General features: G+C 34.1%; 5 protein-coding genes across 6 annotated transcripts; 3 read left to right on the top strand and 2 right to left on the bottom strand.

Annotated features, from left to right (window-relative positions):
* Positions 1-984, top strand: LOC130653675 (uncharacterized). Its single transcript, XM_057456192.1, has one exon. It carries the CDS (start codon positions 1-3, stop codon positions 982-984), a length of 984 nt encoding a protein of 327 aa, XP_057312175.1.
* Positions 985-5,643: 4,659 nt separating this feature from the next.
* On the bottom strand, positions 5,644-8,632 carry LOC130655319 (metalloproteinase inhibitor 3-like). Its single transcript, XM_057458056.1, has 2 exons — positions 7,801-8,632; positions 5,644-7,607 (listed from the first exon to the last, which is right to left on the bottom strand). Exons 1-2 carry the CDS (start codon positions 7,907-7,909, stop codon positions 7,063-7,065), a joined length of 654 nt encoding a protein of 217 aa, XP_057314039.1. The 5' UTR covers positions 7,910-8,632; the 3' UTR covers positions 5,644-7,062.
* LOC130655318 (uncharacterized) lies at positions 6,459-11,825 on the top strand. Of its 2 annotated transcripts, none has more exons than XM_057458055.1 (6): positions 6,459-6,511; positions 9,195-9,267; positions 9,340-9,396; positions 9,494-9,628; positions 9,831-10,084; positions 10,159-11,823. In XM_057458055.1, exons 2-6 carry the CDS (start codon positions 9,216-9,218, stop codon positions 10,522-10,524), a joined length of 864 nt encoding a protein of 287 aa, XP_057314038.1. In that variant the 5' UTR covers positions 6,459-6,511; positions 9,195-9,215; the 3' UTR covers positions 10,525-11,823. The 2 variants fall into 2 exon arrangements, with proteins under 2 accessions (XP_057314038.1, XP_057314037.1); XM_057458054.1 differs by lacking the exon at positions 6,459-6,511 and adding an exon at positions 8,923-9,060 and having other exon boundaries at positions 10,159-11,825.
* A 1,239-nt stretch (positions 11,826-13,064) lies between these two features.
* LOC130656045 (uncharacterized) lies at positions 13,065-14,568 on the bottom strand. Its single transcript, XM_057458881.1, has 2 exons — positions 13,659-14,568; positions 13,065-13,453 (listed from the first exon to the last, which is right to left on the bottom strand). Exon 1 carries the CDS (start codon positions 14,325-14,327, stop codon positions 13,701-13,703), a length of 627 nt encoding a protein of 208 aa, XP_057314864.1. The 5' UTR covers positions 14,328-14,568; the 3' UTR covers positions 13,065-13,453; positions 13,659-13,700.
* Positions 14,569-20,528: 5,960 nt separating this feature from the next.
* Positions 20,529-24,518, top strand: LOC130655503 (uncharacterized). Its single transcript, XM_057458269.1, has 2 exons — positions 20,529-20,664; positions 20,851-24,518. Exons 1-2 carry the CDS (start codon positions 20,619-20,621, stop codon positions 24,105-24,107), a joined length of 3,303 nt encoding a protein of 1,100 aa, XP_057314252.1. The 5' UTR covers positions 20,529-20,618; the 3' UTR covers positions 24,108-24,518.
* The last annotated feature ends 441 nt before the right edge of the window (positions 24,519-24,959 follow it).

The raw sequence follows: 24,959 nt of genomic DNA, 5'->3' as shown, positions 1-24,959 counted from the left end.
ATGGACTTGACAACCATTTTTTTTTTCATCATCGGTTTAACTAACGCAACACTTGCAATCACCTTGAATGCAATTCAAGTGAAGCTCACGCTCAAGAAAAAAAAGAAAGAAAAACCTCCCATTTACATGCTAAATCTTTGTGGCATTAATCTAATGGTTGGTATTTTTATCATCATAAATAAGCTTCGTTGGTTAAATAAAAACTCCAGTGGTGAAGAAACACTTTTTCAAAATGAAGTTGTATATCTCCTGCTTAGTCTGCAGCTATTAGCGTTTGTTATCATGGCTGGGGATCGTTATTTAGCACATAAAAAACCACTCATATACTGCAGCATGACCGAAAAAAGTGCCACCGTTGTTTGCGCAATGAGCTGGGTAATCTCAGTTATTCTAACAGTCTTGTTTTATTTTACAATGAAAAACTATAAACAAGTTTTCTTGTTATTAACAAGTTTTATTTACTTAGCGTTAGCGTGTATGATACCCTTCTACTATGTCATGATAAAGGATATTGCTCCGAAAGTACCCCATGAAAACACTACATGGCAAACCCAACAAGATAAAAAAGAGAGGGTGTTATCAATACGTAAAGATAAAGAAGAAACACCAACACCATCCCACATGGAAAGCAAGAAAAACATTTTGTTTACAAAAAGATGTAACAAGGTGGATGTTTGTAAAAACCCTCGCCAAGAATCCAGTAAAATCCATATGTCAAACCAACACAAGAACAGAAAAACCAAGTACAGAAAAAAAGTTGAAACACTGCGTTTGTTTACTGGAACTTTAGTATGTTTTGCGATCTGTTGGTTTCCATTTTCAATTTATGCTTTTGTATTAAATTCCAATGTTATGGATAACTGGAAACATAAAGAGACGTTGACAATCAGCGTGTTAAATCTAGCCTTTTTTAATTCAGCTATTGCGCCAACAATTTACTTATTTTACGCATGGACAAAGACCAAAAAGAAAAACAATCCTTAAAAAACACCCACCAAGAGAAATTAATTCCAGTTTAGTTGTCAAAGCAATATTTTGTTCTTGTTAAAATGAGAACTAAACAAGTGTCTGCATAGATTCTGATGGAAGTTTTTCTATCACCTCATATCATGTGGTGCTATCAACCATGTCTGTAAATATGTTTAGTGAGCATATATTTCACGGTCTTCTTTATGGAGCAACTATGGAACATAATTCTTTCTTTATAACTTATTTACTTTAGCGTCATCTATTTTCTTTGCTTTTAGATGTAACAGTCATATTGCAATCATGCACAGGATGTGTCCTTCCTTGGTGTTTTTCATCTGAAAATAAATGAGAAATGCAATGAGAAATGGTGACCAATTCACATCAACCACATTTTAGAATTAGCACAATTAACCTTTAAAAGTAATAACAAGTTTTTTTTACAAAGAAATCCATGTTTCAGCCTAAAATTACTTAAAGGAGAACTAATAATTAATAACAAGTTGTGCTTAAAATGTTTATTATATTGTGGATATTAACTGTTTTAATTTTTTAATTTGTAAGCTTCGGTTCTCGAGATATTTAAGGTCAAAGTAGTCCTATGGTTGGCGCCATGACGGTGTCGATTAGCATTTTCAAATCGGTAAAATACTAACTTGTGTGACGAAAGTCCGCGGAATTAAAAACAAACGCATTCTGAATAAACAAAGCAAGGGAATACTAAACTGTGACTCCTGTGATTGTCTACTAAAAGTAATTTTGTTTATTGTGGTTTGCAATAAATATCTTTATCAGAATAAAATAATATTTCACTGTTAGAAATATAGTTTTAGAGTTTTAGACATGAGTTAACACTTATGGAATCTGTACATTATATTTCGTCAAAATACTATTAAAATGCAGTTTGAAGAAACTGAGACGAAACAGAGATTAATTTTCTTCACTTGAATATGTATAGTGCAAAAATAATATGAATATACAATGATCAAGTAATAACAATATTTTTAAAAGAAAAGTGTACCTTCTCTTGGGTTTTAGTAAAGGATTCAACAGCCTTGTTATAATCAAATATGAGAAAACATGGTATAGATATAGACACTATCTTATAATTTGTACTCTACAGAAATATGATAAAAACGAGCTCAACCAGTGATAATTGATTTATTCTGAAAATAATAATGCAAAATTTTAAAATTAAATTTCAACATGATTTTTGTTTGTTGCAGTGACATTGAAAGTATCTCCTACCTGTGTGCAAAATCCGAGAGAAAATTTTCATGTAACTTAAAAGAAAAATTATTATTTTTATGCCGTGCTGCAACTTTTGACTCCAACAGGCATACGTTTAACTTTAGCCCAGAGGGCGGGCCTTTCCACAATTGCTTCCCAGGACCAACAATCTATCTAAGCCATTTGTTATTCCAGAAAGAAAAGAAGAAAAAAATCCACTTTTAAAATAGAAATTTAAAAAAAAGTAGTTTAAAAAAATTTTAACAGTTCAAAATTAAAACAGTAGGAAAAATTTTATTTTCTGTTTTTTGAAGAAACGTTTGTAATGTTAATAGAGCGGAAAAAAATGACTTTGTCTTTGAAAAACTGAGTCAAAATCTGGACCCCTGTGAAAGTAACAAAAAAGCTCGAATAAGCACAGCTGATGTTATGGTATATGGTCAAAAATTTGTTCCCATGGAGTAAAAACTGTAAAGTCCAGTATAAATTAACATAAATTCTACCCTTTTTTCCAATTTATCTTCGATGATTGTTTTTGGGTGCTTATTATAACTTCTCTATCCTTTCATTAAGTTTAAAATATGTTGTATAAATTGAGTTGAGCACCCAAATTACTATCAAACAGCCTGTTTCCAAACACTTTCTTGCTTGTACGCCAGGTGTGTATTTAGAATGTAAGCTTGACAAAAGTTAAAATATTTACCAGCAAAAAGGAACCAGCAGTATTTTAAAGTAACCATCAGAGAACCACCAGTATTATGAAGTAACCACCAGAGAACTAGCTGGGTTTTTTTAATTTACTATCAGAGAACCAGCAGTTACTATCGATTTACTCCAGATAAGACAGCGACGGCGGCCCAAGGTGTTGTGATTTTTATGCACAACACTTCATGACCTTAAACTACCGAATATGATAAACTAGTCAAAAAGGCCCGACAAATCCACTTGCATATAAAAAAATTGACGAAGTTTGTTTATCCTTTTTTGTAATATGCAGAGTTTGATGCGCTGCTGAAAAAAATGTATAATATCATGTGCTATTGACGAACGGTTAAGAAGATATAAAGGTTTACAAATTTAGTCCCTACCAAAAGTACAAAAATTTTTCTTTAGAAATTTGTATACCAGTTGCCTTCATCGTATAGATCTTGAAACGCTGATCAAGAAAATGTACAGGATCATCTAACTTTGAGAAATGGCTGAAGAGATATTGTGGTTTAAAGGATTTTTGTTGACGTCTCCACCCGTCTATTTCAAAACGGAATCAGGGACCCAGGTTTGGGAAACTTACCCAAATTGGCCACATGTGGTCCCTAGTTACCCACGCAGTGAAAAATGACTGACGTCACCACCTTGTTTCCAACTTATTTAACCTCAAAGTATTAAGTGCATTGTAATGGTTAAATTATTTAAAGTATTATATTGATGTTAAAAAGTAGTGATACTGACATCGCGTCAAAAAATTTAACACTTAAGACATAACATTTTCGGCTACATCAAAGGGAAATAAAAACATCTGCTTTGCCTGTCACAGACAGACACACTGTCCTTATTATTATAGAGACTAGTCGATAAGTCCCGTGGAAAAATCCAGTTGGGTAGAAAAACAATGGGAAAATAGGTTGTTTTATAACAATAGAGTTCATTTTGAGCGCAATATTTTTTTTACCGCCCGCGGAGTGAACTTTTCTTTTAATTTTTCTTGGTACTCAAAGTATCGTTTGTCCGTCCCTCATGATCACTGAATTTCGTAATAGCCCCAGAAGCCAATGGAAAAGTCATGGTTTTTCTGCTTAAGAATGGCCTCTGCAGGCTTCGTGTATCGGGTGGATTTACGATATCGATCAACGGTGAGCTAAAGAGGGTAATGTATTTTCCGGAGCCTACTGACGGTAAGTGTTTCATGAAAGGTGACCATGATGGATGATACAAGACCGATATTTACAATCGACTATGACAATTTTTTCGCCCTCAGCTGGATGAAAACAATCGCCTCCTTAATGGTAAATAGTCTATTATTCTGACCATACTCCCCACCAAAAACGCAACTTAGGAAGAGATGCTTACCTGGAATTTTTACCAACCTCACTCTCTGAATGGGTGGGATATGCAGGTTTTCGACATTCACATCCTCGATATTGTAAGCAGTGACATCATTGTGAAAGTCTTTTGACTTGACGATCTTATCTCCAAATTGCAACATTATAGATGATGCGTTCCTGATAGCAGCACCAGCACAAAACTTTACCGTCCACCACAAGTCTTCGTCCACATTTGCATCTATTATACTCATCAAGTATACGTTCGCAGTCATCACACTGCTGTTCCATCACTTTCTTCCTGATAGCAGCACCAGCACATCTCTTCATCTTGTATCCCCTGAGAAACACAAGATCCTGCGTAGTGCCATTACTCTTCTAAACCACGAGCCCTATCCAAATCAACCATATCTGCAAGAATGACGGCGTTGTTGTTGAAGTGTGGTATGAACAGCTGCAGAGGCATAACTCCAAGAAAAACAATGGGTCAAAAATCTTCTCCCCCTCTGGCATCTATGATAAAGCTAATGTTCAATAAGTTCCTGTCAAATGAAAAACTTAAGCAACATCTGAAAGACACAAAGATACTATCCAATTTTCAATTTTTGACAGTTAAGCCTTGCAACAAGCCCATTTGTTTTCAAGATGAAGCAGGTACGTTCACCGATATTTCGGTGCAAAAAATACAAAACACACTCTTAAGGAGTAACGTTAAGGTTCTTGGCTGATTTGTTAATTTAAGCAACAAATCTTCATCCAAAATAGAGGTGGATCCTAGTGAGCTCCTCACCCTTGCTAAGGAATCCCTGTGTTTTTCTGGTTATGGGGACCATCAGTTAAATCAATTTTGACGAAACAGCCCACAACCATGAAAACTTTGGTCAAGGAGGTCCCCGAAGATGATTCCCCACTTTTTGGGAATGATCTTGATGGCAGAATTGCCAATGTACGGGCAGTACAAAAAAAATCACAGACATTTCAGCAAAATAAGGAATCTGGATTCAGACCATTTTGGAAGAAGCCATTAACTTCATTTTCCCAGTATCGCTCTGGATCATCTCACATCCAGCGACGGCCAGAAAATTCAAAAAATGCCCGGAATTTTTCTAAAACAACAACCCCTCGAGAAGGTTCACAAACAATCGCAGGGGGGTTACAAGGTTTTTACATATTTTTATTGAATAGGTTTTACTATCATTATAGTATAATTCAGTTTTTATTAGCACACTTTATCGATTTTAATTTAACAGGTCCTTTATTTATAACAGAAATATTCTGACGCACATTGCGTAAGTAGAAGGTTTGGAAATAAAATCCCGATTAAACATCGTACTCGGTAAGTACTCGATTATCTTTCAATTTCAATACACTAAGAGTAAATATAAACAATGAAAATATAACTTTCTTTTCGCTGTTTTAGCGATCCATTTGAGTTTTTAAAAATTAAGGTTTCAAAGAACGTTTCAAAATGTTATTTATGACAGGCTGGGGTTAAAAGTGTCGGGAATGGCTGTTGTAAAACGATTCGAAATCTTTTTAATGATAATAACAGAAGGTTTGGTAATTCCGTAACAAAATTATAATGCACGGTACATTGTTATATGTTTTTCAAATTCTGAACAACTACAATAAATGTCAATCTATAGACAATAATCTTTACATTGTAATAGATATAGAAACCTATAAAAAATGGCCAACATAATAACATGGAAGATGTTTCGAGTTAAAATCATATCTTAAAAGGGGTCATAGTTTCCTTGAAAACATGACTAAGCCAGATATTGCTGTATTTTAATAAACAATTACAAAACTTAAAAAGATTTGCCTGAAGCAAATAATGGTCGTACATTAAACAATTTGATTGACCAAACAATGTTCATGGTGCTAATTTAAGTCCTAGTCATTCACAAATGAAACACGCACAACTTTTTCTTACAGTGAAGAATTGTCCACTTTGTTTGGTTAAATGACTGTATAATGTACAGCCATTTAAACGAACAGAGGAGACAGATCCCTTTTAGAATACTTCAAACTGCTTTATATAAACTTATCAAGGTAAACAAATGAAGAAACAATTTAGTATGCATTTTCCAACAAATTTAGAGGCTATGTGCAAAAAAGAGAAAACAACACCTACTTAGAGGAAATTCAGAGTGATGTAATAAGATGTAGAAAAGTTGAACGATGTGAAATATTTCACGAACAAATATGTTTCCATTTCAGGGAACGTTAAATGAATACAGAAGAAGAAACTATTGGAAGAAGTGTCGATCAGGGTAAGTTTAGGGGCAAATTGGCACTATTTTAAGGATTTTTCAATAATTTCCATTTTGTTTCTGTAATCTTTATATGTCGAACAAGTCTGAATTCATATCCTGCCATACAAATAAAAATTGGGGTAATCATGACATGATGCTTTGTGCAGAATAATTTTTATCTTGAGAATGAAAAGAGCTTTTTCAAAATTTTAAAAAGAGTTCAAGCAGCCTTTTAGTTCTAAAAATAAATTCAAAATCACTTATTGCCATGCAATCTTATCCCCAGGGCTCCTTTTCCCCCTTTCTGATATGTGGCTAGCGCGAAACTTTTCTTCTGCCATCACGCATATCAATAAAATATAAAATAAAACATAAAATAGAAAAGATAAGCAGTGGGAAAAACAAAAAAGTTTTATTCTCCTTTCTATGAGAAACCAGCCTGTGGATCATTCTTAAGATATTCCTAATTTTTGAATAATTCCCAGCTTTATATTCTTTTAAAAAAAGAGTGTATATATAAAGTAATAATAATAAAAAAAAACAAATTAGTGAATACAAGAATCCATCAGTTATACAAGTGAGTTCTCCTGCCTGCGACACTCTGCATATTGACTGCTAGAATTCCACACACATCCTTTCTCTGACTTGCCACAACTACGGTGATTCATCGAGCATTCATCGATCGGTTTATCCCATGTAACATTCCATTTGCACGAGTTTTTGCGATCACAGTATCCATCAACGCAAGTAGCTACAGCACAGTTACAATCGTACATCCCATTGATACCAAGCTTCATTTGTTTTGTTACATCATGCCATTTACTATTCATATCACACATACTGGTTTGCATTTGACCATCAACCAATCTTCCAGCAAGTAAATATTTTTCTCCTTTGTTAAAGAATTTTCCGCAGTTGCTTATTATGTCTTGTGCATGCGTGAAAAAGACTGGATTTTTGAGAAGATGTTGAATTTTGTCTTTTCCCTTGAAAATTTTTACAACAGAGATACTGTAGTATGCCATTCTTGGAGGTGGTATTCCCATCTGGACAAACAGTTCGTAATTCTTGATGAACGTATAGCGACGCCACGACGTAACGGCCGCCTTAAGCACTAAAATGTTGGTCAATTTGTTGCTAAAATTACTCAGAATGTACACAATATAATACATAAGATAATAATCACAGCTACTTCGATTCCACTACCTTTAATAGTGGTGAAGTGCAGAAACTAGAAATACGAGAAAGCGCAGCACTAGTGAGAAGCAAATAGGTCTAGAGACGAGGTTGTAAAAATAGCTACTTACCAAATTCTGATTTACAAAACGCATTTTGCGGATGTGTCGGCATGCACATACAACTTTCAGCGACACCTAAGTATCCTGCTAACAAAAGCACAATTGATAAGACTTTCATTTTAATTTAAACTTTACGCATAATCTTCTGGTGATTTCCTTCTTATCCTGTGATCAACTTTTTCTCTCTCGTCCTACACTGTAATAGGGTTGTTTTGATAATTTATATACCACAAATTTAAAGCAGTCTTTGTAAGTCTTGACGCAGATAGATCAGCGTTCCTTTATAAACAATGGTGGGAAAGTTAGTAATATAAAAGATTTACCTTTGATGGAAATGTTGTTAACATTCCTCATCCGTATCTTTATATAAAGATCTCGGATAGCTGTCACCAGTGTATTTCACAATTTCGTGAATATGGATTTCCTTACCATGTCTCTTTAAAGTTTATAACAGAAAGTTCCCACGAGAGTGCTCATCGTTATCAACCTTGTCCCCAAGGCATCTTGCAGCTCTTCTGACATCAAGTCCACTATTCGTATAGAAATTAGGGTAAGGAACACTGGGAATGAGGTTGCATTTGTTATGTAGAGCTTATTCTAATATCACTTTGAACAGAGGTTTTCACTACCGAGAAAGAAAAAAGAAACACAATAGGATAAACAGGTCAAATTATGCCGGACATTATGGATGACCTGGATTTTGATGAACCTAATATTCTGTTTTAGAACTTTTTAGACTACATTAACGTCGGGTAATTTGGTGGCAGGAAATTTTCGCGAATTGCGCCATTTGGGGAATTTTATGTTGTGAGAATTTGTTCTAGTTTTAGAAGTTAAAAAAGATTCAGATCCACAACCTACTTTCTAAAGCAATAACAAAGAGATGTGCTCGTAATGCAACCTTGTGCCCAGGGCTTTTCTACGCCTATGGTATTCTAACGGCTATTGTGCAGATTAATAATGAAAGCATTTTTCTGTGAAATACTATTGCTTTTCTAACAATAATATTTTTCATTTATCTCAATTTCATTTGTAGGTTAAATATCAATGCAATTGAGTTTCACTTGTAATTATCTGAAATCATTTGCATGTGGAACACAATTTACCGTAGATAAATAAAGAAACTAATTTTATAGAAAATAAAAAGGAAAGAAAAACAGATTATTAACACTGACAATGGAAGCGAAACAAGCTACCGAACAGATCACAGACAGTTTCATTCTTTATTTACAGCCTGACAAGAAATTTATCAACACTTACACAGAAATTGTGGGTTCATCGATTTGCCGCCAAAATACATCATATTCTGAAATAGCCATTTTCCTATTAGTTTGCGTTTTTTTTAAGACATACTAAAGTTTATTGTTTGGTTGTCTTCTTACTTACAATAAAAATCTTTGCAGGTGTACATACAAACCGATGCGATGATAAAGATACTGACACTAATTTTCATATTTACAACATATTCTGGAAGAGGTAAAAAATTTATTTCCGTTCAAATCTTATAAAAAAAATCGTTTATTCGTTGTAATAACAATTTCTATTCAGGCTCTTGCTGCTTTGATGACAATGATGAAATATACGAACTAAACAATGACATAGGAGGTAAAAGCGTTATGTTTCTTTATTTGATATTGTTGACAAAAAAAGGTCACCGCGTCGGAAACGAGCTATTTCTCGCCTGTTTTCTTTTTCATTAAAGAAAATCACTTACAAGAACACGATCCATGCTATCCTTTCGCCAATTTGTTTCCAAAAAGAAAACCTAGCAATGCAAGACGACGTGCTTCTCAATCAAAAAGGCGAAAACCATACAGAAAAGGAAAGAAGTTGAAAAGTAAATAAATACTTTAATTTTTGCTGAACATACGATCCCTCATAGGAGGATAGAAATAGAGAGATCCCACAAAAGGGGTTTGTGTAATTATTTTTAAGCTTTTCGTCGCTGATGTAGAGATTACGGTTAAATAAACGGTTGTGAATTATTAACTTTGAATTTTAATCCAAGTTGATTCACCAGGATTTTTTATGTCAATTAGGTCCAATTTCTGAATTCAGCTTAACATGGAAAGCCGGCGGAAATAACATCCCTGGCAGTAGGCACTTCAGTCGCAGCGCTCATTCCTTTGGTGAGAATTCAGGGGTGACCATTGGACGAGTGTATGACTTGAAAAACAGATCGAAAGCAAAGGCGTACAATGATCTCGTGAGTGCAGGTGTTTGGAAAAAACACGCCAAGAAATTGTCAGGTGGAGTCGGACTGAAAGGAAATGCTGCGAAAAAATATATTAATGTAAGTTTTATTGTCCCTGAATAATGCAGTGTGTTGCGTTAAGTAATACTTATGCTGTGTTTTGTATTTTTAAGAACAACCTGAAAGGTATCGTCATTAGTGAAAGAGCACAAGATAATCTCTTCAAAGTCGCTGTTTCTGAGGAAATCGCAACAGCGAAAAGAATATTCGCAAAACCCGATGTGGTAAAAGCATATGGAAAAGCAAATTGGAATAAATTGAATCCAGCTATCAAAGGAATTGTTGTTGATTTATTGTTTCATGGAGATTATACGGATAAAACAAGGAAATTTCTTCAAAAGGCAATCGTTGATAACGATTTAAAGGCACTAACCAAAATAATGAGCGACGAGAAGCTGTGGAGCAGTTATGGAATGACATCATTTCGATTTAAGCGAAGAAAGCAATTTCTTAAAAATGCTGTCAAAAAAGGGAAATAAAGTATAATATGCAGTAAATTTATGAGTGGGCAGAAAGACTACTAATATAGTATTGTAGTAATAAATATAAAGTTGTGAAGTTTAACCGCATTGTGCACAGTGTTACTCCAACGTTACTAAAACCTTCCTCCGCCTAAGGACACTGTATGAAATTTTGGCTTCGTACATATGAATCCAACTCAAGTAGAATTGCTAATCAGGCCCAGCAAAAATGCAAACATTTATAAACTAAAACAACCTCGTCCCCAGTGCTTATATGATATAATAACCTTGTTCAGGTTCCGCCCAAATATAAAAAACTAACAACCTCTGAGAACGAGGTTTAAACTAACAAGCTCTTGTTTGTATCGAAAACCATTCTCGTGCCCAGGGTTTGTTGTCTGATGTCAAAGCCGCTAGCGCTTATTTGACGGCTAAAAAAGGCAAGAACCCCCTGGGGTCGAGGTTGAACAAAAACTGGAGAATCGTTATTTGGAAATTGCTGCTTTATAAGGATAAGAGAAGACAACAGTACCCTGTTTTCACCAGACATATAATGCTACAAAGCCTTTGTACAAAGACTTAAACAGATACTTTTTAATAAAAAATACAGATGAAAGTTCCAATGTCATACAAAGGACACAAAATGATTTATTAGCGAGCATCAGCGTACCCTTGTATGTTTACTACGGAATAAAATGATCAGTTAAAACAAGATTATAATAGTTTGAAGATGAAGTTCTGTGTTAGGATATTTTGCCAAGTTGTTTTCAGCTGCAGTAAAAATAAATATCTATATTCTACAGTTCTCCTTGAAAAAATACCCATTCGATTTTTCAAAACATACTGACATTGGAGAGAAGCATTAAAACTCAAACAGAGTTACAATAAAAAGAAAAAAAAAAAAAGAAATGGAAATGAAATCACAATAAAGCATAAAAAGAGCAACGTTGAACCCATACTTTGTAAGTTTGTAAGTGCTGCCCAAAAATGCTGTTAAATTTTGGAACCATTTGTTGTGATGACAAAGACCTTATAACCGAATATTCTTTTGATTCTTAGTAACTTTGGTTGTCGAAAATACATTTTTTTGGAAGTATTATCGCCGTTAATGGCCGGTAAATTAAACTTTTAGATTCTCTTTAGCTCTTTTTTTGGAACAAAATAAAGAGCTGACAAAAGACTGACAGGCTAAAAAATACGATGGTCCCTGTGGGTCAATTTTTTTCTAATTTAAGAGCACTTCTCCTTTATGATTCAATCAATTTACCAACAGCTTTATACTGTAGCAGGTTCCACATGTGCATGAATAAAAAAATATATCGAATCAATTTAGCTCAGTAGAAGAGTTGTTAATTTTAGTTATTATCAATAGACACAATAAATGGCACAATGGCTGACACAGTTCTCGAAATGGTGGCAGTGTTTACCAAGCAATCTAGGAAGGAATATTGAACATTTTTCCAAAGTTAATGGTCTACTGATATATGCATAACATTTTTGAAGAGTTTTGATCTTTTTTTACGGCACCGGTATGTTATTTTCAAAAACGCGAGTTAAAGAAATCCAACTCAATCAATATTTCGGACCAGAATTGGGTCCAGGAATTTTTGAGTTCATGGAAGAGAAGCGTTCCACACTTTGGAAGAGAAACCTTTAGAATGGAATAGAACATTTCGAAGGAAAGAAGAAAAGTGCTTTTACTAAGAAGAGAAGTGTTTTTTTTTTCAGAGAAGTGACCCCCCGTATAAAAGTGATGACATTTGAAAGTGAAAGATGATTTACACAATATGTCTTGTGTCTTTTTTGTCTATAATGTCATTAACTTTCGCTTAATATGCTCACCAAACATTCTGTCGACCACAGCGAAATGAGGAAAAATCATTAGGAAGATCAATTATTAAAAACTGTGTCATTTTGTGAACTATCAATATTCACCGTTCGACTGTCTGATGAGCCATTGATCTGTTTTCAAAGAATTCTCATTACAATTTTAAGCTTGCCTTGACCTTCTACATTAATAAATGAAATAAACGCAACACTTTGTTGGCTTTTTGGAGTGCAATTCCTAATACTCGTTAATATAAGTTTTACCAAAAAAATAAATTGTCGTTTTGAATTGAGTCGTTACAATATACTTTGGCAGGATTGTAAGTTGCTGCGAGTCTTCTTTTAATGTCTTTGCAGTGGACATTGTTTTTCTAAAAACCAACCAAAATTTAAAAAAGCTGCTGTTTTAAATGAGAGCTGCAACCATCAATATTTTTATGTATTTGGGAAGTAAAAGTTCTGAATATCATTTGCTAAGAGTGAGAGTTAAAAAACTCGGGAACGAATAAAATAAAGCCAAACAGAAAACTAACACGCTCGAAAAGCCAAAAAATAAGTTTTGCAAATTGCTTTTAATAAAATTTTGCGAAGATATGAAAAAAGAAGAAGCAGGAATTTAAAGGATTGTTTAACATAATAATAATAATGAAAGTCGAAAATAGATTACAAATTAAGAAATACTAAAAATTTATTATTTCAATCTAAAAATTTACCTAACTATAGGTCTTCTTAACAAGGTTCAGCTAAAATTTGCCAATGGTTAAAACCTTGTATATTTAATAAAACAAACATTTAAGATAGTGTTAACGAAAAAACAAATAAAGTGTAATAGCTTCATGATGAAAAATAACTGATTATTGCAATCTGAGCTTTGTTATGTGTCCACTCGCGTCCTTGATATCCAAGGTGTTGCCATTATTACCAATTCGACGCAACGTCAATGTTCTGCCATCGTATGTGCGTCCAACAGTTATTCCTTTGCCACTTTTAGTTACCTCTTCCACAGTTTCACGAAATAACTTCTCTGCTTTTCTATAGGTTAGTTTACTTTGAGAGATGGTGAATCCTTTCTTTTTATTGTTGATGATCCGAGATCCTTTTAACGCTTGGTTGATTGCATCTAAAATTTTAAAAATGATGTTTTGGACTATATGAAAGTTGAAAAAGTCTTTCTCTTTGTTATTCTTACTAATCACCTTAAACAAGGTCGTCTAGATTCTAGATTCATATTTGAATAAGTACATAGATGTCACAATAAAATGGAGAGCTGATGAGAGCCATCTTCAACAGGAACACAGACAAATTTTCGTTTAAGAAATACTTACTTTTTGATTTATAAGACTTGTAAAGCTTGTATCCAAACTTTACTAATTTTCCCACAGCCTTCCTGCGTTGTCTGAAACCTTTGGTGCGCCCTCAGTTTTCACTTTTGTGCTAAATCTTCTTCTTGTGTTAGTAAATCGTCTTCTAGTGTTGACGAAACGTCTTCTGGTGTTGACGAATCGTCTTCTGGTGTTGACGAAGCGTCTTCTAGTGTTGACGAATCGTCTCCTAGTGTTGACGGAACGTCTTCTTGTATTGACGAAACGTCTTCTGGTGTTGACGAAACGTCTCCTGGTGTTGACGAAGCGTCTTCTAGTGTTGACGAAACGTCTTCTGGTGTTGACGAATCGTCTCCTAGTGTTGACGAAACGTCTTCTGGTATTGACGAAACGTCTTCTGGTGTTGACGAATCGTCTTCTGGAGTTGACGAAACGTCTTCTGGTGTTGACGAAGCGTCTTCTGGTGTTGACGAAGCGTCTTCTAGTGTTGACAAAACGTCTTCTGGTGTTGACGAAACGTCTTCTGGTGTTCACGAAACGTCTTCTAGTACTCACAAATCGTCGTCCACTACTAAATCTTCTGCCAGCAAATAAAAGTGGATCGCTTTTCAGAAGAAAGAAACATCTCCTGACAGAAATAAAATATAGAATATATATCATCAGACTGTGCATGTTACAAGTTGATAACGAAATTAAAATAATGAATAATATCAATATTACCACGTCGTGAACAAGTGAGTTTAATCTAGACTACGTTTTGACAGCTACAGCCCGTCGATGACTGCTGTAGCTGTCGAAACCTAGTCTACAAATAATTCGCTTATCATGACATGATAATATTGATATTATTTAATTACAATGTCTGAACAGATAAGTGGTAGTATTTTGAAAGAAGTAAAATACCTGTATATTCCACAACAGAATCGTTCGGCTGTTCCTCGTTGCTTAAGGAATAAAAACCTAAATAACGAAATAAACGAATGGATAAGCAACACGTTGTTTGCCTTCCAAAAATTGATTCTAAGCAAGATATTAAACGACTTACCATTGATGTGCATTGCAAATACACAAAAAAGAAGAAACAGCTTCATCATTGATTGCAATACTGATTGATATCTGCCACAGATTAACAATAAATGCTTATGCCTGATCTTCAAATTTTAGGCATTTATATAGTGTTTTGCCATGTCGTTTCCCTTGTTAATTAGCGCATCTTAATTGGATTGAAACCTCATAAAGTATGATCATTAGCTGCAACGTATTAACTAAAGGTACTATTACAGCCTTGAAATTACGTTATTTCGTAATAACTGTTCAATAAATGTGTCAAGAGAACACGGAAAAGTAACTTCTAGAAATATTTTTCCCCTGTAAACAACCATAAAGCGATTGTTGTATACGCGCGACTTCACCTTTTTTTTCACATAGTCAACCCTACACAACTTAAACCAGCAGAATCACACCCAGGAACATTACTTTAAGGGTCAAAACTACAATAATATTTAGTGTTTTCATTCTTCTTGGGGGTTACGAACATTTCTTGTATATTCAGATTCATTGAAATAATAATGGATGCAGACTTTCGATTACTGATAATCAGAGAAAAGAACAAAAAAGTGAATTGTTGCCATTCACAAAAGATTGCAAATGAAGTGATTTTTGATTTTCGCGGACGTTTTTTAAGCGAAATTCGTCTCAAAATAAATTTCGCGAAAGATTTTGTCGCAAAACTTCTCGAGTTTTTGAGCTCGTGAAAGTTTCTGCCTGCAAAAGCCTCTAAAGTAACAATGCTTGTAATGCTTGCTTGTAATGATGACACTTTTTTTCATAAGAACCTAGGCCGAATTTTTTCATAGACTAAGAACAACGTAATTTTAGACTTATAACGAAAACATTTCTGAATAGTATTCTGTTTCACTAACAAACATGCATATTTTTACAATCAGACTTCAACAACAACAACTATTTTTACCAGTCCTAAAAATATTCATCATTACCCGTAAATCGGCTTTTTTTTGTACTTTTCAGACAAACACAGAGAAGAACATTTAAAGCTGAAAAGTGTAAAACAATAAGCACATTGAACCTCATCTGAAATTTAAACACTCTTATAAATATTTAAAAAATATTATATTTAGAGTCCCTCTAACATTTTATAAAAAATAGCGTTGTAAGTCAACAAAAAAACGGAAGTGTTAGGCTAGGGTTTTCTCTGTCTCTAATTAATGGACATTAATGCTTTTTATGACATTGTTTTTGCAAATTTAGCACATTTACAGACCACTCAATTATTATTTTTTTTACCATGCTTAGCAAGCATTTGTAATTGCTTCATTTTAAAATTTAATTTTAGTGATATCGATTTTTTAAATACTTTCCCATTTTGGGAGTTTATAAATTTTTAGGTATTAAATGCTGGAGAATAGGCATGCTTTCCACTAGTTATGTGTTATTCAGAAAAGTCAGCAAGATTCAGTATTTTATATGTTTTAAATTTCTCGTTGCGCTGCACTTTGTCTTGGCTTGACAATTTTTCTTTTCTTGCACGATCAATTGGTACATCAACAGAATATTAATGACACTTTCTAGCTTTCATAAGACAGCACTGTCAAGTTATTTTGCCATTTGACGATGGTGACAGGAGCCATACGTAAACAAAAACAATATTTCTTGTTTGTAACTACCAACTTGGTTTTGCTGAATAACTCTGTTTCGGAACTGCAAAAAGAAAAATAAACATATTCACTACTTGACATCCACTGCTTGAAATCCATAAAGAACGCAAGAAATACTCAGACTAAGCACAGATAGAAATAGAAGAAAAAAATTTAATTAAAATAATTCCCTCAAACAAAAACTACAAGTTTATCCTCTTATAAATTACCAAATGTGGAGGAAAATATCCTTATCAAAGGATTAAAATTTACAACCTCATCCACTTTTTTGATTGACCATTTAAAACTCCTGAATAAATTTATCAGGTCTATGAGCCCAGGATATTACTTTTGCTCATGCAAGTCAATCAAAAAGAGGGTTAAAAACCCTCAAACTGGAGTCCACCTCCTACCCAACATCATAATCTTCAGGAATATTTCCAGAGAATAAAAAGTGAAATTGGGGATACTTTTAATTATTCCCCCAATCGACTATCATTTACGTCCCACAATTTGTCATAAAAAGAGAGTACACTATTACAAAATTTGAAAAACAACCCTGACCTCATATTTAAACCAGTAGACAAAGGTGGCAGTCTTGTTATCATGAATAAAACTGATTTTATTTTTAAAGTAAACAGCCAACTTCAGAACACAAAATACTACAAAAAGTTACCTTTTGACCCTACTCTTCAGATTGCGAATGATATTTCAACATTTATTCGCTTTTATAACAGATAGATTAACACATTTTATGTAATAAAAATCACTCTGTGGTTTTTGACCCTTTATCTACACGTTGTCTACCTCGGAATCGCTGATATGGATTCCTCGATATTGATATCTTTATTACCAGTCGAATCAAAAATTGTGATGCAAAAAAATTACTATAATGTTGGTAAAAATAAATAATGACGTAACAGTAATGGCGAAATATTGTAAAATCTAATCACCTACTGTTCGAAAATGACGTTTGTTTTGCTAGACCAGTATGGAATAAGTTATTGACACACCAAGTTAGACAATAATACGAAAAAAACTTTATAAAACAGCTGGAAGCAGCGATATTGCGATTTTTATGCTAAAACGACATGAGAACGTAGCTAACCGCAATCACTGTTGAAGTTATACCGAATAACCTACTGCAATACCGGCTGTATCCTTATGAAATAAAATGTATCACAAACAATTACCACTACCACGTGGTATGGAAAAAAATAGATAGGTTAATTTATTTGTAACGAATTAACATGTTATACGTAATACGTACTATACCTTTTATTCACGACTGTCCATACAACTTTTTTTTATTTCATCAATTTTTGTTATCCACTCCTTTCGCTCGTATTTTCGGTACTAGAATTGCTGCGATATTTTTTACACTTGGATCCTTAACTAATTCAATTTTAGTTCGCCCTCCCCTTTCTTGCGCATTTGTCCCTACACCGACTCTCCTCCCCGCGTAGTTCACGTATCCCATGTGCGTTTGTCAAATTTGTAACGCCAGCAAATACAGCCAGCTGTAGCCTTAGCCCGTATAAACGAGAGTGAAGAGTGTATGAGTACCTTCACCATTTCCTTTACCCTTTTATAGTGAAACTTCTATCCTTAAGTGCACATTTTATCAACCGTTTGCGCTGTGCATACACGCTAGCTCGGTGGTCAGCCTAGTTTTCTATTATTCCAGATTACCCCTAGGTGCATGTGTTCCACGTCTCCAGCACGGCCCCTCTCCCTCATTTCATATTTGCTACTCACAAACTGTACATAACGTCTCTTACCCGAGGCTCAGTGGTTCTCTCAACCAATTAAAATCTCACCATACAGGTGCCTTTCACCTATCAATTAATTATTTCTCCTATCAACCCATACAATACGTGACTTAGGCTTTTTTTAGCAACGAGAAAGCACCTTTTTTCCCTTTCTTTATTCATCTCTCTAATCATCGCACGTGGTTTGTTATTAATCAGTTACCAAATCTGTTAAGCATGGCCAACGAAAAAATTGAGAAAGAATTATACAGAGGTAACCCTTTCGTTATAAACAGACCCTTCATAATGAACGACTGCTACCGCTAGGTCGGGTTGTTTTGATTCTATCATGGAACGATCTTACTTTCCGAGCAGAAAATTTTATAAGAAACAAGGCCTGTGCGTCTGATAAAGCCTTTGTTTCTTTACCCACACAGCATCCTTTCTGTAAATACGATACTTTCAAATCCTCCACTGGAGAGTAGGGACACTTTATCAAAACACGCGAAGTGTGGTAATATGTAGTTCGACTACCGTGAAAACCATAGTACTTCAGCAAAGCACATCGAAGGAGAGTCAAGATTCAGCAAATTCTGTGTATAAAATTAATAACTCGGATCCTGGGCGCAAAGTAACCTTATTAAACGCTCATAATAAAATTACGCATTGCTTTTAAACTAACTACTAGTTTTAGATACACAGAATTTTCGCATTCTCGCCCAAGTAGCCGAAGTCTAAATCCGCCCCTAGGAAGATCAGAAATAAAAACATGTTAGGCTGACAAGTGCGGTAAAAATAACAACATCCAACCTCAGCTAAAATTAGACGTTTTTATTAAGAAAAAACAACAATAAAGATATCTCTATTTTTGTGTTGGCACTGATATCTATACTATTACTTATCATGATGATGTTACGATGTTATGTTTGCACCGCATGTTTACATTGTGTAATTTCTACCATTCATATTTTCACGTTTTTATGTCTTCGTTTGCCTCACCCTTAGAAGAAAAGTTCTGGTCATGAAGCTACTTGGAATTAAAAAGACGTTTCAGCTTAGAAATGGAAAACAGTGAATTTTCTGAACATTTACTTTTATTTGTCGCTTGACTTTCAGTAACCACGCGCTACCATATCTGTTTTTTTAAATATTAAATGCTTGAAATACTGGTTTTTCTACATGAAAAAGTTCTATCAAACAAAATCGATATATAAAAATTTAGGTATGGGTACTTTTTTATAACAGCTTTCATTTTAATCATGTCATATAAAGTCACCATAGGCTGACCATACAAGTTATATCAGAAAATTATGTTGTTTAAAACGTCCCAAAAAATTGGTTGCTGTTTTTGGAACTTTTAGCATTTGTGTGGACATGTGCATGAATGACTGTGAGGGGGGGGGGGGCGAGAAAAGGGAGTATTTTTATATTTTATGAAATATGAATTGGTATTTCTATGCAGTTATAACATTATAATGCTAACTAACGATGGTTATTACCATCAGGTTAATGGTCTTGCAATGGAAAGCCCACCAGCACCACAAATAGCTAACGGTTGGTTGAGCCAATTCAACCCTAACGAAATTAAAGATGGTACTCTGTGCACGAGATATATGGATGATATAGTAAGCGATATCAATAAGAATCGAAGGCAAACAATACTAGTTAACCATTGAAAGAAAAGCTAATTGTTCCATTTCTTTAAGATTAAGATTAAGCAAGTTTTTGTAAAAACTACGAATATGGTAAAATGTTTTATTTTAGAATTGGATTTAAATGGGTTTTAAAATATGATGCGTTATCTCATTCCACTTAAAAATATAAACAACATAATAGAATATAGTACAATAGGTTCATAATTGACACAATTTACCTTAATAGTCATTATGGCGGTAAAAAATCATTACTTTCAAGTAACAATTATGAAAAAGCAATATGTTTATACGCGTTTCTGCTGTTCAACCTACTTTCTGTGACATTGTTTTTTATAAATTTATTTATAATAACCTTTTTCACACAACAACCGCATGACTTGCTAGTTTTTTCCGTGTATTTTGTACAAGAGCTCCATCGCAATAGAAAAAGCCTGGGAACGAGTTTATCCAGACCAATTATGTGCTTCATTTTGCAATCAGACTTTCCAATGTTTGTGATCTTCAAAGGCCTGTACAAACTATATAGTTAAACTTTACCTTTGTGTTTTGCACCTAGATGCTCTTAATTTGGTAAGAATCTCATGAAATTTTGTTAAAAGATGATTTATAAGTTATCGCATGCTTTACCCATTTAAAAAATATGCTGAGTAATCTAATCATTAATTGTTTGATTCCCCCAGCCATATTTTGATCATGTGTCGAAGATCCGCAACTTGAATTTGATTGGCTTTTGTTCCACCAATAAAACTATGCCATGCAGAATAGTTGATGCGTTATCTATTTATTTACGCTACTTTAATTACAAGTAATTACTGTTGTTAATCACATTTATCAAAGCTCTGTATTTGTCTGTTTAATGTTGTTGCGTGCTTTTATAAAAGAGAATGGAGTAAATTTTTAAATATGTTTAGTTTTAAATGGACGATTTTGGTTTGGTGTGTTCTCAATAGTAAGTTATATGTATAGCTACATACTAATTTTTTCCTTAATGTTTTTGTCCTTAGCATCATCTTTTGTGGCAGGATCGACCTTTTTCTTGAATTACTGTTAAAGAGCTTTAACTAGGACAACCAAATAGAGTTTAAACAAGTTTCAGATTTCTTTAAGTTCCCTATTATTTTTTTATTGATTTCAGATTATGTAACAACAAATATCCATGTATATGTGTCACAACTTAATGGAAAGGATGAAGATGTTTGCGGTGGAACGGAGCATAATCCTTGCGGCACTATTAAACACGCTATTGAGAAAATAGCAGATGATAAGGCACAGATTATTATCGATGGAGGTCACTTCTCAAAGGAATCCTACACATACTATATTAACAGCACCATTAATATCGATAAAAATATTTACATTCAAGGTAACTCAAGGACCGGAAAACCAGTACTTAAATCTGATCCAACGGGAACTACGAAATATGCCTTTAAATTTAACGCAGATATCAATAACGAGTTTCTTCTACAAAATTTAGTTTTTGATAATATCGGCATCGCAAAGGTTCAAAACCACGTGGTGCTTAACCTGATAGATCTGGAAGTTCGAAACCGTGAGCAAATGGAAACAGATGTCATTTGTTGCATTGACCATCAACAAGCAGATGTCGATGTATCAATACATAGTTCAGTTATTTTTAACTACAGATATTTCCTTACAATGGAAAATTTCCGTTCAGTCCGTATTCAAATGGAAGATGTACACGTAATCGGGCGTATGTCAAATGGAAGTTTTATTCAAAATGTTTTTCGTCTATGGTCATATGAGCCTGACCTTCTTGAAATCAGTTTTATTCGTTGCAAATTCAGCAATCTAGCAAGTGTATTGCAAATAAAGATAGATATTTTGTCGTTCAATACTTACTACAAAAGGCACGTTTCGAATAAATTTCTTGTGCTAAACAGCACTTTCCAAAATGAAGTAGATAAAGATATTGAAACACATCCGACCGCCAATTCAACTATATTCATTCAAGGCCATATAGTGATAGACATAAAGAATTCCCATTTCTTAGGTGGATATGGTTTGCAAGCCGGTGCAATTCACTTATGGCGAGTTACCAATAAAATTGATATTGATAATACAACGTTTGTTAACAACACTGCCAGATGGCAAGGAGGCGCTTGTTATTTTGTTGACAACCGCAAGATATACATCACAAACAGTTTATTCGAGAATAATATTGCTTTGGATGATGCCGTTGGAAACGCAGGTGCAATTGGTAACCACGGTAACCTTACTGTCCGCCATTGTACCTTTATTAACAACACAGCCCAAACACTCGGTGGCACGATTATGCATAGTCCAAACTTATTGGACAGTAATAAACGTGGAGTATTAGAACTTTTCGACTCAACAATGATAGGATCCTCCACACCATCTGCAACAATGGGTGGTATGATCTACTCATCATCAGATATGGTGGTTGAGAATATGTATTTTAAAGTTAATCATGCTGATTCTACAGGGGCATCGTTATTCCATTTAGATCTGACCAGTATTGTGAAGGTAACGAAGAATGTCAGCTTTCATTGCCCAATTAATCAGATGTTGTATATTGCAACGCAAGAAGTAATTACTAACGAAAGCAATCATCATTTTCGCAGTTGGAGATATTACTGTGAATTTTGCCCAAATCAGCAATACAGTGTAAACCATTCCTATGAACATATAATGACCCCATCGAGCAATCGTACAAAGAACATCACGTGTCACCCCTGTCCTACAGGTGGGACAGTGCGGGGAAAAATCATAAGTAATGATGACTTTTGGGGATACAGTCTAGGAGATGGCAGTGTTAAATTTATTCCCTGTCCACCTTCTTACTGCTGCTCTAGGTTTGGAAAGAAATGCTCTAGTTATAATACATGCAACCATAATAGAGATGGTTTGTTATGTGGCAAGTGCAGGAAAGGGTATACCGAGAATTTTATTTCCTTGCAATGTATTAAGGACTTCAACTGTAGTAAGCTTATGTTTTGGACGCTATTTAGCGTCATCTCCATTTTATACGTTCTCTTCATCATGTATCTTAAAAATATTATTATTTTTTTCAAAAAACTTGCAAATATTGTATTTGCGTTCGACAACATAGTAACAAAGGAGCACGCATATGCACCAATCGGCTCGTCTGATCGAGAATCTGAAGAAGAACGTATTCTGACTAATGCTAGCAGAGGAGATGTAGTTGATCGTAATGGGGAGAACGATGGAAGGATATCTGGGTTAATCAAGATTCTATTCTTTTTTTACCAAGTTGAGTTTACGATTCAAGTAAAGACATCAACAAAGCAATCATATGATCATTCTTCCTTTCTGAAAGAAATGATATCATCAATTTTTAATATCAACATTGCATCAAGTAAATACTGGTTTCTAATGTGTCCTTACGCCGGATTGACGCAGCTTGGGAAAGTTGGTATCAAAGTATTTTTTATCGCATTGCTATTTGGAATAATAATGACCGTGTATGTTATCTTTTACCTTGTTAACAAATATGGAAAGATAAAGAAATATAAAGGTAGAACCGTCGAACAATTTAATTCAGTTGATGAGGAGGACATTCCAATTTTTCTAAAACCGCCATTTCAACTTCGTTTAGTTTGCAGCTTGATTCAGTTGTTGTTGTTGAGTTATTCGACCTTTGCACGTTCTTCAATAGCCATGATCAATTGTGTTAATATAAATGGAGCATTGCATCTGTATGTATATGGCGAGTTGCAATGTTACCATTGGTGGCAATATATCATCTTCACTGTGATTGCAATATGGATACTACCATTCAGTTTTACAATCTACTTCAGCTGTAAATTACTACGATCATGCAGAATAACACTGACTCAATTTTTTCTTATTTTATTTTTCCCACCAATGCTTTTGGTATACTACATCAAGATATCATTATCCAAAGTAAAACCACATTTAACAAAAAGACATGCTGCTTATTTAAAACAAACAGTGATGATCTTTGAGGAACCTTTTAAACATAAGTATTGGGAATCTGTGCTTATATTTCGACGAATGACAATTATTCTGATATGTTTTACCATTTCAGATCCAATGTTGAGACTGTACGTGGTGATGGTGCCATTGTTATTGTTTATTGTGCACCATATATACGCTTGGCCTTACAAGCACAGAGTACTAAATTGGTTGGAAACAGTATCACTTCTTTTAATATGTTTTATGGCTGTTATAAACCTGTTTTGGAGTTATATATATGTTTCAAACATTCCTGTCACTACTCTTTTGAGTACCATTGGCCAAGTCTTTGTTATTATGGAGAACGTGATACTCCTTCTGCCAGTAGCTGCAATGATTTTATTGCTTGTGTTAGCATGTGGCCGTAGACTATACCTTCTCTGTAAAAAATGGAAGGTGAAAGACAAAGAGTAATATTCATAATATTTTAAAAGCTTAGCAGTCATTTCCATATATTCTTACTTTATGATTGATTTTGACTTCAGTTTATGCAACTTATAATAAGTGATATGAAATGTAAGTAAAAGTATATATATTTCTAATAAAATAGAGAAAATGTTCCATTTTGTTGTCTGTTTAAATCGTCATGATTTGCTAATGTTTGATTTCTTTTTTGGTAACGTTGTTTGTCTTTAATTTTTTGGACAAACAATTAAATGAAATAAAATCAAAATATTTAATAGCCTTTTCCTCAAGGTTGGATCAATGATTGCCACGTTAAAATTGCTTGGGAAATTAAAATTTTTGAAGGTATCTCCTGGATTGCACTGTTTATTTGCATCGGCGAAAAATCAGCAACTGCAGGTACTGCAAATACGGCAGAAATTTAGCGTTTGTAATCAACTACAACTTTCTCTGCACCTTTAATGTTGGTGAAAACATTAAAGATGATGATAAAGTTGCTCGTAAACAATTTTTGAAATAAATATCAAGTATAGTTTTTTTCTGTTTAAATTTTTAATAATGGTGCCACTGTATTAGTGGTTCCTGTACGATTAAGCTAAATCTTTAAATTTCAAAACGAGTCTTGTTGGTGCTCTTTCGAGAGATTACATCTCCAGCTAAAACATGCCAAATCATTGTTGGCCTTAATGGGTGCATCAAAAGTGGAGGATTCGTCTGAATACCACAATTTGTTAGGATCACCGAGACCTATAGATAACCCGAGATAAGAACCTATTTTGTTACAGCTATCATCTAGCCAATCTAGCCTTTTATAAACCCTGTTCATCGCATGATATATTGGTTTGTGTCTTTTTTCTTTCT

Source organism: Hydractinia symbiolongicarpus, chromosome 8 (assembly GCF_029227915.1).
Source record: "Hydractinia symbiolongicarpus strain clone_291-10 chromosome 8, HSymV2.1, whole genome shotgun sequence".
In the NCBI taxonomy this organism is placed as follows: domain Eukaryota; kingdom Metazoa; phylum Cnidaria; class Hydrozoa; order Anthoathecata; family Hydractiniidae; genus Hydractinia; species Hydractinia symbiolongicarpus.
Note: the sequence above shows the minus strand (reverse complement) of the source record. Positions and strands in the feature narration are given on the sequence as shown.